The sequence below is a fragment of the Mytilus californianus genome, unplaced genomic scaffold (assembly GCF_021869535.1).
Source record: "Mytilus californianus isolate M0D057914Y unplaced genomic scaffold, xbMytCali1.0.p SCAF_7, whole genome shotgun sequence".
In the NCBI taxonomy this organism is placed as follows: Eukaryota; Metazoa; Mollusca; class Bivalvia; order Mytilida; family Mytilidae; genus Mytilus; species Mytilus californianus.
Genome location: NW_026262723.1, coordinates 22,961,042 through 22,977,179, shown reverse-complemented (window position 1 = coordinate 22,977,179; position 16,138 = coordinate 22,961,042). Strand labels below are relative to the sequence as shown.

Below are 16,138 nucleotides of genomic sequence, written 5' to 3'. Positions count from 1 at the left end.
TTGGCAAGATTTGGCATAACTTTGTGAAATTTTGATTTCCAATGATCTTACATTTCGTAATAGATTAGATTTTCTAACTGTTTTGATTGACTACCACTGGTGAACCGTATTTAAACGGAAAGTGCGTCTGGCGTACTGATTATAAGCCTTGTATCCTTGATGATATAATATTTTACTTTTTGAAGTTCTTTCAATTTACTTTTTTCAATTGAATATTTTAATCGGGTTTTTTCTGCTTTTCCGGCGACCTCGATGATGACGACGTCGTCAACAATTGTTAAGTTTTTTCTGTTACGTTTGTTTCATAAGAACTACTTGTGATAGACCAAGGATAGTTTGTATGAAAAAAATTGAAAACAACACGTTTAATAATTTCATGCGTCCGAAGCGCTTTTCTGGATTTACCTTCATCAGGAACGCTCAATGCCAAACATTTGAAATCCGAGGGATGTATAAGTACCGAAACAGTTGAAGAGCTATATGACAAAAATACCTAAAACAAATAGCCAAATCCATCTAAAGTCAACTTTGCCTGAGGGAGTTTCTTTATAATTTCAAAATTTATGAAGTTTATGAAGTTGCATTACTGTCACTATATATCAGTTTGACGACTATTTTGAGGCCCTACCTCCTAGGCCATGGTCCAGTGACTTTGAATAAATTAGCAATTTTGAATGTAAACTTTTCTGCTTAAGTTAGTTTGATAGGAACTACTTGTGACAGATCAATGATATTTTGTATGAAGTTGCATTGCTATCAGTACATATCAGTTTGACGACTATTTTAAGGCCCTGACCCCTAGGCCATGGTTCAGCGACTTTCAATTGTTATGCAATTTTCAATTGTAAGTTTTCTTCTTAAGTTTGTTTGATAGGAACTACTTGTAATAGATCAATGATATTTTGTATAAAGTTGCATTACTATCAGTACATATCAGTTTGATTTTCCAATTGTTTTGAGTTGACTTAAACTGGTGAACCTTATATAAACTAAAAGTGCGTCTAGCGGTCTGATCATAAGCCTGGTATCCTTGATGATGTTTTTTTTTTAAAATTTTTCAATCAACTTTGAAAAATCCTAATCGGAGTTTTTGTTATTAATAAAACGCATGTTGGATATATCAGATTCATGAAAGAAATTAGCCAGTTCGTTTCAGATAGCTGACCTGTTGCGTAAAGACAAATAACTCAAATGAGATAATTTGCATCATTTTTATTTAAACTAAAAGTTCGAAGAAACCATAACAATGAGATCTTTATTGTTGCGTGCATATATACAGCTGTTAATTGTTTTTTTTTCTGATAGCTTTGTTTTCATAGGTAAATTTACAAGACTTAATTAACTAGTGTGGCCACAAGGGGGGATTATTTCATATAAATGTTATAACCATTATAATGTTTGCATTTGAAACAATGTATTGTGACAACTAATGTGCATATTGACAAATCAAGTAGATTTGTTGTCATTCAAAAGTGAGACACATTTGAGTAAGTGTGATAAAGTAGACATCGAGAATGGTACACTGTATTTTCAGGCTTTTTTTACTATTTGTTCATCATTATGGCAAAGTATAAAAGAATACAAAAGGCTTGTTTAAAGACCAATTTTTTCTATTTTTCTTAATAATCATCCGTTGACAATGGGTAGACTAACTGAAGTAGTTAGGGAATTAGGTAATAGGCGTCATAATTTTTTTCAAAAATTGTAAGGATCTGCTAACGTTTCTAAAGTAAATGAACTAACATAGAAATTTCCTGTACTACTTTTTCTAGTTTTTGTAATGGACACGGAAAATATTTCCCTGAGAAAAGGTTTCACATAAACATGCAAAACATAGATTTGTTTTATGTATTAATCAATGAATTAAGCTATGTGAATACATTCTGTAGTCATTATTCAAAACAAACTAATAACATTGATATTCTTTTTTCAAGGTCCTTGTGAATAGCTATTGATTACAAACAATCTACTGATATGAGTAAAACTTTGAAACTCTTAGTAAAAAAACCATGAAACAATAACAATCAAGGATTGGTTAACTCCTATATACCCTTTTCTCAATTAACAATTCATCCTATAACACCTTGGATTTTCTTCCACATGAAATCAACAATCTCATAGTCGTTTGTTTGATTGGCTACATCTTCCTTTACAGTTGCAAAAGCATCAGCAATTATCGTTAAGAAAATACTCATTAATCCCACATAAACTATAAAAATAAATAAAAAGAAAAATATAGGACCCAAAATCTTTTGTGATGCTTCCATTGCGGCGAAATCAAAACTTCCTAACGTGAATGCAAACATTGATTCTGCTGCGCTGATAAAACCAGCAAAGGCATATAATGTAGAACCAAAGAGAAGGAAGCCAAATATTGTGAACGCTAAGAAGTACATGATGAATGCAAAAGAAAATACTTTTAGATCTTTTGATGCCAAATTGACTGTATCTCCCAACATATTCATTTTCTTGTTAAACTGTAGAAGTTTAAGGAACTGTATGGTTGCAAGGAACACCACTATTCCCACCATATAACTGTAAAGTTCATCATACGCGGCGAGAGACTGGAAATTCACGTTGTCAGCTGTATAAAAAATAAGCAATATTAGGTACATTGTTTTTTATTTACAATGAGAAAATGTACCTTTTCTACAAGAGAAACCTTCACAAGTAACCAGATGTTATGATTTATTTTTTAACAAAAAACAATCGTCGACAACTGACGAGACCACAAGAAAAGTTTTGAAACGAGTTTTCGATAAAGTGCGCATGGGTTATTGTATCATTATATGATATTTATAATTTGACAACTAGGACTGTCTGCGTGTGTAAATTTCTTTTAAGAAAATATATTATGTTAGTATGCAAAATAAGTTCATCTTTCACATGGTTAAACGTGAGCACTTAAGTCGAGCGATTTTAACATTGAACAAATTATCAAGTTATAATATTGAACTTTAAGCAAGACTGTTAAGCACCTATTTTTAACAGAGAATGAAATAACAAATAAAAGTCCGATTTACTTCGTTCACAGAAAAAACAGTTCCAACAGTTATCAGAAAGAACGACTGAAAATTATACTAAATACGTTTTACAGTCACCATCATGCATTGGTTGACCGATACGATGCGTTTAAAATAGTTTGATATGTTAAAAGTTGAATGTTTATTGTTTACCGTTATACATACCTCGCTCTCTGTCTTTCAAAGCGTTCATTGCAACAGACGTCAAAATGTGCTTTAAAGCATACATCGCTATCACAGTAACACAAAACAGCATTAAAGCAAACTCTAATTTGTTCCAGAACGAATTGAAATATTTCTTTCTCTCCTTCTTTAGTTTCTTAACGAAGTGAACGAAGAAGTACAGAGTAAAACAGGCATATAAAACCTCAAATAGAATAACCACAACTCCCATTCCTCCGATGTAGCTAAGAAGTCTGAAAATCTATCAAAAAACAAAATTTTTTGTTCATTTTCATTGAGATGATATGATCATAATTAGAAATTAACTGTTTACAAAACTTTGAATTGTTCGACATACTAAGGATTTTCTGGTAAATTATCATTGCTGTATTTTGCAAAACCTTTCGGAATTTTGGGTCATCAACGCACTTCCAATTTGTACCGTAATTGAATTTTTCACTTTTTTATTCGAGCGTAACAAATGAGTGTTTTGTATACGAAACGCACGTTTGGGGTACAAAATTATAGGTCTAGTATCTTTGATTATCACTGGTAACATGAGATGCCATCTGATCATGTAAAAAATAGGTAAACTCAAAAAGAAATTGTAACATTTACCTGCATAAATATTCCGTGAAAATATCTTCTATGAATAAACAAAAAGAGAAGTACATGTGGATTTCAATTAATAGTCCGTAACATAGTTTTTCTTACTCTTAAAACGTAACTGTCTCCGGACATTTATTGTGGTAGAACTATAAATTTTCCTGATAAATTTTACCTTAAATTCCATTCTGGTTACTGCACCACCTGACTGCATAAATTCTACTAACATTATCATCGAACCAAATAAATTAAGATTAGGATTATACACTGTAAATTCTAGGAAAACTCCTCTTGTATACACGTCTAACCAAACATGTTTCCGTAAATGTGCAATAAGTTCGTTATTTCTTTCAACATTTCTTTCAAACATTGCAACATATCCACCACCTTTATACGTTGAAATTTCTCCAACATACGGCGCATTTGCTAACTCAAAAGAACTTCTGTAAACCCATGGTGTTTTCGACTCCTCTACTGCTGAGAGGTTACTTATATCAGGTTTCACCCAACCAGGAAGATAATCTTTGGCGTCATCATCAGTCCATCCGTACTCGTTTCTACAGTGGTGAATAAGACTATCTAAACGACGATTTACCGAACAAGTATCTGCAATAATACATTGAGTTAACAATGGAAATACACTTATTCCTGTAAACGTTTACAAATAAATACAACTATACGATATTTACCTCCAATTTCGAACAAGATGACATCCAGGTAAAAAAATAGAAAGTTCATGAATTCTATATTGAGCAAGACAAAGCGGACCAACAAGGGTAGTTTTAAATTCTTAAGCAAGACAATCACATCTTTTTTATTAAATGTGCTGCACTGACAAACATATTATCTTCCAATACCTACAAATTTCCATAATGCTTTATTGTAAATATTCCCGTACGTTTTACGAATTGATTGATTTGTAACAGCGTCTGAGTTTATATATGAGTCATATATTCCACATGTCTAGTATTGACAATCAATTGGACAATATTTTTGGTTTAATGAAAAAGCACTCCGGGGAAAATAATTTATATTTACAATCATACTTTTAACCATCATCTTCCATTGTTCCAATGACTTTTTAACATACTAAGTCAACTGTTTGTTTCATATATGTGCATATGAATGTAATCAGTATCGTCCATAGATTTGATTTCCAATAGTTAAAAAAAATTAAAATGTTGAAATGTAATTATGTTTTGTGTATCCGCAGCAACATTCTGCTTTAAATTTGCTCTAACATATTGGAGATGGGGGCACACAATGTCACATTTACCTATCAAAATATCAAAAAGAAATAAGTGCCTCCGCCTATTTTTTTTGTACAATTGCATCACAATATTCGTGCGAATAAAAAGTGGAAATACACATTGCAATAATTTCAAGACGAATGTCTGATATAGATTTGAAAATATGGAGAGTCAAACAAAAATAGTACAGAAAACATATAAAACAATCTTGATGTTCATATAAATCAATTTTGAAGGCTTTACTATTCTTCATTTATCTGAAAATTAATTTTATTGACCAAAAGTTTTCATCAAGTTTACCGGGTACAAAATGTGAAAAATCATGCCTATTTGTTAGATGATACCTTCACATCTTTCTATGGCATCATGTCCCACCAGGGACAAAGTGGATAGTATGTAGGAATGTAGGTCGGTATAGGTGGGTAGGTTCACTCGTTCCTTACTTTTGACTTTTTACTGAATACGACTACGGAAAAGACGTGACGGAAGAGTTATTCACCACAAGAGTTGATTACAATATTTGGCATTTGGTTACAGTATATAGATGCGAGGCAAGCACGAATACTAAATCAGTGGCAGACCTTAGATTTCAAAAAGAGAGAGAGAACATGACCCTTAGTAAAAATGCATATCATCCCTAATTTGCCTATCAAATAAAACTTCTATCTTGAATTCCATAATTTTTGAAATCTTAGTAAATAAAGTGAAGGGCTACTGAAATTATACAATAATTGCATCCAGTACTATATGTCCGACGTGAATTACTGCATTCAATTAAACAATTAATGTGGGAAGAAAAAATGTGATTTTCATTAAATCATAATACCGTTAAAGTACTTGACCAATATTTACCTGGCTTTATCCGAAGCTGTCTAAGTCGTGGGATACCAACTCTACGAGAAACCATATCTGCTGTACACCTCTTATCCCACCATCTTATTATTTCAGTACCATTGGCGTAATGCGAGGCATACATTGCTGGAATGAGCTTGGAATCCATCCATTTCCAATATCCTTCGGTTGTAGATATCTGTGATGAGTAATAATAAAAAGCAAAATATCAAGATTTTCCTATCGTATCAAACAGAAATTAAAATCAATTAATGCAAAACAACTTGTAAAAATTACAACAAACCTATCATCTGCCGGAAATACTAAGGACCAAAAAGCGAAACAATCATGCAACAAGTGATTCCATACCGGACTTCAAGGTAGATTAGTCTTGACGATAAAATGTAGGATAAGAACGTGAAAAAAAATCAACGTGTCTTCTATGGATTTATGTCGAATCTTTATCAGGTCCTTATAAGTATCGTACAAGAACATAACATTTAATGCCAATTAATGTTGCAATATCTAGCAAAATGGTAACAAATTGATGTAAAAAGTCTATATTGACTTATTGTAGTGTAGACTACCTAGAATTGGAGTGTAGTGTCAGGTGATAACTAACAGATGGCAGTGTGAAAGATAAATACACAAAGCCTCCCTGAAGGGATCAAGCTTAAAAAATAAAATGCTGTATTCAGATACATGTTTTTTTATGAAAATGATTAAAATTTCATGCTTAATTGTCTAAATATAGTTGACCTATTGCTTATAGTACTTGAAAAACAGACTAAAACACAAAAACTGAACAGAAAGAAATCGGCAAGATGTTATTATCTAAGTCGGGTGCAATATAAAATAACTGAATAATTACCGATGTAAATCCGTTATCGAAATAATTTCTAAGATTTGCAGCCATCTGGTAGGAAAATGAATCTCTCTGTTGGTAAGACAGGAAAAACAGAACGAGGACAAATAATAAATAGATGGCAATCTCTCTTAACAGTGTTTCCATCTTGATCTCCATCATTCGATTCTCTCTAGCTTTGTTTAACGATTCCATGTCTATTGGCTTACAGTCTTCATTCGCTAGTTTCCGTTTTGCCACAATTGCTGTAAAATAATTAACACTTTTCATTTAAATAATAAAATCAAGAGTTCAAAGTATTTTTAGAACTGAAAACAAGGTATGGCATTGATAAATTTGATATTGTTCAGTATAGATAGAGTTTGGTTAAAAACTATTTCGGTCAGTAAAATGAATAAATTAAATATAGTACCAATCATTAGGGGACATTTCAGGTAGAACAAAATAATGTAAAATATATTGGATTATATTTTCAACTATTTTCAATGTTATTTTTATAAGATGGAGACAAAAAAGGAAAATATCAATACCATCTAGTTCTTCGTGGTCTTTATGTAACATTTCTTCATCGTGCGCTGCGATAACATTGTTTATATCTTCTGAAGCACCGTCCTCTTCGTCAATGTCTGGTTTCTTCACTATACATGCTATGAAGGCAACTAAAACCATAACCTGCAATATAATAGTTATATAAAAGGTCACACGAAAACAATGTATTGAACGTGTGAGAATTTGTGTAGTCACATTGGTATGTTCAACTCTATTTCAGTATTGTCATAATCATCATCCTATTTCTTATCTTCTTTTTGTCTAAAAGAATGATACCATTGACATATCAAGTTGCAATTAAATTTGGTAGATGGATCATAATTTTGGCAAATTCATTTCTTAAAACAACAAACCAATAGTTTAACAAACACTTTTAAGTAGGACTCTTTTGCTAAATTGATCACCAATCTGATCTCAACTTGAAGTTTCATAACGTGCAACATTCCATATATCTAGTACAGTACCTTGATTGGTTGGACTACGATAACTGACTGAAAAAATGACATTACGAATGTAGTAAGCCATTCATTTGCCTTTTCTGGTCCCCATTCCATACTGTACAATATAGTGAAAAATCCTGGTACTATCATGCTCAACACAGTTACTGTAATCAAACCAAAACAATAGAATGATAGTTTATTCTGATTAATACATTCGATAAAAAAGTATTGACTATTCATGTAATCTAAAGTATGTTTGTGCTTCATGACATGTAAGATTTTTTTTCACAATTATAAATTAATATTTAAAAACAAGCTTTAGATTAAAGGTATAATACCTGGGAAAACATTTTTATGTGCTTTATTTGCTATTTACAAAGACAAACATAAGTACTTACTGAAAACAAACCCTTAGGCAACAAAGGAAAGCTATACTAGATTATTAAGTCGTATCAAATTTAATTTGCTCAAGGCATAATACCTTTAATGATTGGAGCACAATATCTGATTGAAAACATTACAGGTTGTTGTCAGCTTTTTCTGGTCTATATTCCATTTTGTTCCGGTGCACTTTCATTCATCCGGATTAAGGTGCTGTGTGTATTGCTCAAACTTCATATTTCATTGCAGTTTATGGCTGACTATGTTCGTTTTTTTTCGTTTTTATCATATTGTTTTTTAATGTGTTAAAATTGTGTTCTTGGTATCTTCTTATTTTTAAAGGATAAAACACCAGCACCGAACAAAAATCAACTTTGCTCTCAATTTTCATTTTGATAATATAAACTGTATTGCAATGTTTGAAATAAATAGGTACTTACATACATAAGCAATATAGATACACCAATGAGGAAATGTTCCTGGTTTCTTTTTCTTTTTGGCTTGTTTTTCCTCGGGCATTCCTACTATTTTTGGCATTGGTTTGTCTTCTTCTTCAGGGTCGATGTCCTGAGCACCGTATTTCGATCTTTGGTGAAAATTTGTTATATTTTCTATTGAATCTTTGAACTTTTGCCATTTACTCCTTTTTGGAGCATTACCCCAAATCTGCGAAGAATTAGTTACATTCTTCCACTTCCCGCGTTTTGGCATCTGTTGATTAATTTGCATTATGGCATTTTTCTTTGGTCGACAACGGCGGAAGAACGTGATTATAATTAAGTTAACAGGAAGAACTAACATGGTACTTGCAAAACTTACAAAAACCTGAAACATGATAAAATATAAACATGATAAATGTGAACAAATAACAACCCGTTCTACTTGAATTGTTATAAAAAAAAAATACACAGAATAAAAATCTTATAAAAATTTAAATGAAATTAACCTAACCCAGTAAATACTGTTTTGGAATGAGTAAGTGGGGTGTTTAGCTTTTACAGATAGTTATCATCATTTTTTCATTTATGTCATGGTCAGTTAAAGTTAATATATATTATTGAATATGTTGTGTTGACCTACTATAAAAAAACAAATAAACTCTTGTGTTTTAACTAAGGAGCATCCAAATGGGTGCTGGCACATTTTTCATTAAATATACAATAATTAACATAACATTTTTACGACAGTGCTTTCAAGATATTCCAATCTTATTATGAAAGGGGTTCATAAAGAAAATAATCATTTTAAATCTTGCCTGCTGTAGAGTAAAGGAAATTGGTCCAATTTGCATTGCATTTGTTTGAGTTGTGTTGTCTTCTGATTTGAACCACATGGCATTTGTTATCATGGTCATAAATAACAGAGACATACAGCAGGAAATACGATGAACGCGTGTGAAACTACTTCTTGTTGGTCGAGAAAAAATTGAAAACCATAGATGGTCACTAGTCAGTTTCTTTCTGATAGATGAGGAAAAGAGATGTTTGAATGCAGCTAAGTCCTCACGTCCAGCAACAGGTATTATCCTATCTACCATACCATCGTCTTCTTCTACAGCTAACCAACGACCACACAAAAAAAAGTATCTGCAAACACAATTGCTGACTTGGTCAATTGACTTTCATGGCGAAACAATGGTGAATAGCGGAATGCTTTTCCATTTCAAACATTTGCTGACATATCTTGTCTACTGTGGGTATAAATATATGTTAAAGGTTCTGAATGAAAGCATACGGTTATTTCTCGGAGTTGGTCTAAATGCGACAAAAATTGATTTTGCGTACATGACAATTGTTAAACTAACTCCTAAAGTTAATCGTAAAACAAATAGACCGGAAACCGGAAACAGTTAAAAATTGAAGAAAATAAAGAAAAATAATTCTCCTGTTAAAAGAGTTTTTAACACGCTAAATAAGTGTTTTGTATCCGAAGAAAATATGATTAAATGGATATGCTTGTATGTTAAGATAGAGTGAAATATCTCCGAGTTGAAGGAATGTGAGGTGTCTATGTTGGGATAATTTCCCGTGATTGTGTTAGTAACAAATTCAAAATTTTCCTACCGTTCCCCTGTTTGTATGTCTGAAACCTGAATTTGGTCCAGTTTCCAAGATCTCATCTTTCCTTTTCCACTATTGTCATGCCATATACGGAAATATGATAATGGACCTAAACAGCGTTCAACACTTAGAATGTAATTCAGTATACTCCCAGTTGGTAAAATCTGTGAATATGTGTCAAAGTTAATTGTTTGTTATGTTAAGTTTTATTTACATGTATCTACATACTTTTTAAACCATAATGTCGTATAATGAAAAAAGTTGTTATGATTCGTTATTTCTGAAAGGTTAACTTCGATCAAAAATATAAGAATGCTCAAATTATGTGAACGTCATTGTCAGATTTAAAAAAAGTGCTGTCTAAATTTAATCACATGAAGTTTATGAACATTCAATAGTACCTTTCTATGTCCATCATAAAGTCTTCTAGCTCCAGAGTCGTGAGTTTCTCCAGACATGACAAAACTAATCTTAGATGATGTACCAGCGTTCTTTTTCATTCCTGTTTGAACTGTTACCTGATAGTGATAACAGTCAGTTGGAAGGTTGTCCTCCAAAGGTGTCGCTCCCCACTGTAAAAATATCATTCATTCTTTACTGGTAACAGGATAAGATATATTGGCGTCTTATCTGTGGTAAACTGTAAAAACAGTTTCTTAAATTTGACTGATGTTTTCAGAATAAAAAAAATGACCAGAAACCATTACAAGACCATGAATGGAAATAAACATCAATTACTAACAAAAGAGTGTGGTGGAAATCATTGCTCCAGTTTGACTGGACCCTAAATTATAGGCTTAAAATTTGACCATTTTATGCAATTTTTAAATAATAATTGATCTTTTAAAAATACCGCGGTCCTCAGTTAATCCAAACTTGTAGAACTTAAAAAGAGTATATATATATATATATATATATATATATATATATAAAACTATGAACACTTTATTCACTATAAGATGTTTAATTTTGATATATTTAAAGAATAGGGGAATATGAACTTACTTTTAAAAGATCCTTTTTATCCATATGGTGTGCCCAAATAACACCAATAATATACAGACCAATTAGTGCAATAACTGTTGAGAATACGGCAGCGTTGCTGGTCAAATCAAATTTAGCCCAAACATTGCTGAAGTCAATTGTATTAGGTGGTACAGCAAAATCACCACCAAAAGATGTGAGATGAGTTGATAAACACTTCGTCTTCCAGATTGTTGTTTCATTAGAAACCTATAATAATTGAATATTTTCAAAAGTAAACTATTCCATTTTTGCAGTGTTCATTTATCAAAACGACTGATGGTAAATATAACCTGCTCAATACAAACTTACCTATAGGCAGAGTGTATTGCTAATGTTACGCATGTGCTACTAATTTGAGGTCTGAGAATTAGCTTTTCTTTAAATGGACACATTGTTACTCTTGTATGTTTTTTTTTTAATTTTAGTTCATTTATATGTTTCGGAGTTTGGTGTGACGTCCATTTTCTCTGAACTAGTACACATTTTTGTTTAGGGCCATCTGAAATCCGCCTCAGGGTGCATGATTTTCTCGCTGTGTTGAAGACCCATTGGTGGACTTGGGTTGTTTTCTGCTTTTTGGTCGGGTTGTTGTCTCTTTGACACATTCCCCGCTTCCATTCTAATTTTATTTATCAAACAAATGAAGGTTTAAAATCAAAGTTAAATGGAACTTTAAAAGAATTATGATTCAAACAGGTGAATATAATTTTTTTGTAGAAATACAGCATGTACAGTGCCATGGCATTCCGGATGACTAGACAAGATAACCATGAAATTGCTTTTCGTACATAGAATTAAGTTTTAATTATAAAAATTTAGTCATGCTCTACACATTTACCAATATGTTAGTATTGGGTATGGGAACCTTGCTTTTTAAAAGCACTGAAAATAGTATTGCTTTCCGTATAAAAATAAAGCTATAAAAAAAATCTTCAGAAAACACAGATTCAAAACTGTTTAAATTCTGGACGTTTTAGTTATTCTCTAAACACAGTTATATTGTTATATTCATATCAAAAATGGAGAGCAGAATTACAAATTTCTGAAAAAAAATAATTAAAATTTTTGAAAAGAAATAATAAACCTTACCAAAAGACCATCTCCTTTGTATGTTTGTTCTTCTTCACTCCAGAATTTACATCCGGATATCATCAACTGTGTAGAGTAGTTCAGACAAACTTTTGTCTCCTCAAAATTAACTGTTGTCTTTTCTAATTCAAATATAAGTAAAAGACGTTTTAATACTTTCGAAATAAAAATCACAATAGCAATGATATATACATAATGTTACAGTATAAATGTTTTATCTCAAAGTCAAGAATTAAATACAATCACAGATACTACGTACATTTAATTACTAGTACTTCGAACCCAATTTCCAGATATTACATTTAGTTATTTGAAACAGAATTTCACACACTACATGTATGTACGTGGAAATGATTTTTTCAGATTTTATTTCTTGACCGAATTTCTTTTCGGAATAATAAAAAAACAAATGCAAATAAAAAGTTTGGTCAGCCAAAAAGTGTTAAAACAGGTGCAGGCCCAAACCAACCTCGTAACCATCAAAAGTTACCTTTATTGAAAAAGATTGCACCTTTTATAGCAAAAAGTCAAATAACCAAAATATCGAACTCAAAGGAAAATTCATAACGGAAAGTCCCTTAACAAATGGCAAAATCAAAAGCTCAAACAAATCAAACGAATGGCAAACAACTATCGTATTCCTGACTTGGTATAGGCATTTCCTTATGCAGAAAAATGGTGGATTGGTTTCAACAAAATATAAACAAACAAGGCGGTAAGAAAGCTGCAGAAACAACATTATGATTCATGTAGCAGCTTTTTGATAGGAGAGAAGATCAACAAAAAACAAAGCATTTTGACTGCGCCTTTTAGATGTTATTGCAGATTATGTTCAATGCGTACTGAAATTTTTATCAAAAGTTTATATCACATTGGTGGAATGTTAAACCCTGAAAGTATCCCTTGCCCTAAAGCTTGTGCTTTGGTACTCGCAATTGAAATAAAAATTTGGTTTTATAATTTTTCAGTCTGCAACTAATGTAACTGCCTGAGTTGGCTTTTGAATTATTTCTTTTTTGTCATCCTCTATTTCTATGCTCTCAAATATCAACCTAACCAAACTTTTGGTCTCCACAATACATGACGAAGGTTATTCCAGAAAAGTGTCACACGCATTCAAATTTGTATTTTACATGGATATTCCGATAAATATATAATATAGAGGTCTTAAAATTCCAATATATATGAAATAACATTTATAGATCAACTTGAATAACACTTTGATTTAATATTGTTTTTGAAATAACATTAACGGTACCATTTATTCTACTCCAGATGCCCATTTTGACAATGAATGTCTCTTTAGTGATGCTCGAAGCAACAATATTTAAAAATTGAAAACTTATTGAAAAAATTAAGAGCTTATAAACCAAAAATGACAAAAGGTATAGACAAAGCTGGTCAAGGAATCAGAGCTTTGCACGAGGGAGATATATTCCTTTATCTCAAATAATTTCCAAAATTTTAAAACAGCAAATTTTCATACCACATTAATTATTCTATATTAATATAATGTATTGACATGTATCCATTAAAACACTATTAATCTGAATCAATGAGATTATTTTCAAATACACCTTTATCTAAATGATCTTGATAACAGCATAGTTGATGCAGAGGAGGAAATCAGCCGTTATCTCATATAATATGATTACAACAATAGGACAATGGATTTTTTCTGATTATAGGGCTTACTCCAGACAATTGTTTTAAAGCAATATGACATTAAATGTATATTTTCAGCCATAATACTAATATGGGCATTATTTTTTCTTGGTATCAATAAAAGTAACATACAAGACAGCAACCATGACAATCTTTTAGAGTTTAAAGAAAATCAAGCCTTACCATGTAACTTGATAGCAACTCTATATGTTCCATTCAGCTTAGTTAAATGTTGAGGTGGGAAGTAGGTATGCTGTAGGTATCTTCTCTTCTCAGGATACTTATCCGGGTCAATATGTTTAAAAGCATCCTTGTCATGGGGTATTATGGTAGTGTGGTCGTAGAAGGTTGCATTTGGATAGTCTTCATATTTCAAAAACACTTTAAACCGATCTCCTTCTCTATCAGGCCATATAGTAAAATGTATTGTTGAATCGTTGGTATCCACTTGAACTGGGTGATAGTTATATTCTGTTGGGTCTTCACCAGTTGTTTTCCGGGACAAACATAATATAAATTCCATTGGACAATCTATTTTATCTGGATTACCTGCAATTTGAAAAGGGATTAAGTATCATGTGAATGAAGAAAATGGTAATACTCGTAGCCAAAGTATACGCTAGTAAATTTTACAAATGTAAATGTATGTTGCAAAAGTAATGTTATGATTGTTTATTAATTTGGGGTTGTATATAATTAACAGTAACGCTTAGTAATACAGATAATTCATCACAATCTTAAAAGGTGGTAAATTTATTATTTGCAAAAAGGAACTATATTCAAGTCAACACTAACATATTATTAAATTTTAAACATGCTAATGATGTATCGACTTAAATAGAAATTCAAAAATGGAAACAGCATGTGATGATTTTAAAACTTATTTTCAAATATATAATTACCATCCATTTCTACTTCTATAGGTTTAGACGTGTTTTGTACCACAGCTTTCTGTCCAGTGCAGGGATTACTCAAATCTATAGAAACTACTCTGGTCTTCACATTGGAATCTGAGGTATTTCCAAATGTAAAAGGATTGTCTTTGTTTACAACAACCTTAAAAAATTATCATTTTCTGTTAACCTCTCTGAATAAAGTTAAATTATTAACCAAACCGCATTCGTATGGTCGCTCGTAATATTTTTGATTACGACTGTCTAATGAATGTTCATATATTTTTAAACGTCACACAATTACTGGTGAAGACAGGAATCTAAACACGTTGCAGTGTCAAGGTCAGATTTAATTTTTTCAGTATGGTATAATTATCAATGCTGGAAGGCATAACAGTGTTATTTCTACGTTTCCGCTTACTGAATCATTATTACGCCGGTTTTGTGACAGTGAAGGTGATTTCCAAGTTATAGGTATAGGTTTATTAGTATAATAGTTAGAATTATTAAGAATGATAATACTATTTTCAGTTCGACTTATCCATATCAAAATTATTTATTAACTGGTAAAATGCACATAAATCAAAAATATTTATCCTAAACTACATGTACAAATACAATTGTGTTTTACAAAGCGTACAATATCTGTAGGAATTACTTACAGTGGCACCCACAGCACAACCTCCTTCAGCTCCCATTTCACCGAACAAACTAGGGTCCATAGAAGCACCTCCAGAGTCAGTTCCCATTGCCTGCGCACCTGTCATAGAATAAGCACAATTAGAAGCAACTGAAATACGTCTACAACATTTGATAATTTTTTTCAATCTAAACCATCAACAATGAATGACTTATAGTCGTACATAAAATTTCTACTTCTAAATTTTAAATAAGTTTTTTTTGTGTAAACAATATTTTATTGTGAAAATAATAACATAGATATTGCAATAAGACAGTTTAACTGGGTTTTGGAAAACAAGTGAATTTTCATTTTTACAAATTCCTATCCTATGTAACTAAGTTTGTACATGTATGTCTAGTTGTCGTGAAGAAAATGTTTCTTTTAAACATACCTTCAGCATTAGGGTCTATATTCTGCATCTGTACAGCAACATTATCGGCCTCGATGGTCATACTCTGATCAACGTCCTCAACATCATCGTCGTCATCGTCGCCGCCAGGGTCGGTTCCGTTTGCAATAGCCTCTCTCCTTCTTCTCCTGCGTCGTGATGCTTCCATCTTTCCAAGCATTAAGTTAGAAACGTCCCCGATAGCATTCATACTAGCTGATGCCACGT

The 16,138-nt window shown here is 31.8% G+C and overlaps 1 protein-coding gene across 1 annotated transcript; it reads right to left on the bottom strand.

Annotated features, from left to right (window-relative positions):
• Positions 1 to 1,197: 1,197 nt before the first annotated feature.
• On the bottom strand, positions 1,198 to 14,477 carry LOC127708965 (polycystic kidney disease protein 1-like 2). The gene is made up of 14 exons (XM_052214190.1): positions 14,131 to 14,477; positions 12,283 to 12,404; positions 11,173 to 11,400; positions 10,569 to 10,739; positions 10,171 to 10,331; positions 9,363 to 9,693; positions 8,548 to 8,932; positions 7,751 to 7,890; positions 7,268 to 7,409; positions 6,744 to 6,982; positions 5,894 to 6,071; positions 3,967 to 4,397; positions 3,189 to 3,447; positions 1,198 to 2,584 (listed from the first exon to the last, which is right to left on the bottom strand). The coding sequence occupies exons 1-14, from the start codon at positions 14,468 to 14,470 to the stop codon at positions 2,070 to 2,072; spliced, it is 3,642 nt and encodes a 1,213-aa protein (XP_052070150.1). The 5' UTR covers positions 14,471 to 14,477; the 3' UTR covers positions 1,198 to 2,069.
• Positions 14,478 to 16,138: the final 1,661 nt, after the last annotated feature.

What these genes read in the sequence shown, in the direction of transcription:
- LOC127708965 (XM_052214190.1), bottom strand. Translation starts at nt 14,470, where the DNA reads ATGGAATTTATATTATGTTTGTCCCGGAAAACAACTGGTGAAGACCCA. An exon ending in ATAAAAAGGATCTTTTAAAA is followed by an intron (nt 10,740 to 11,172) that starts GTAAGTTCATAT and finishes ATATTTTTACAG; the next exon opens with TGGGGAGCGACACCTTTGGA. An exon ending in TTTCCTTTACTCTACAGCAG is followed by an intron (nt 8,933 to 9,362) that starts GCAAGATTTAAA and finishes ATCATGTTTCAG; the next exon opens with GTTTTTGTAAGTTTTGCAAG.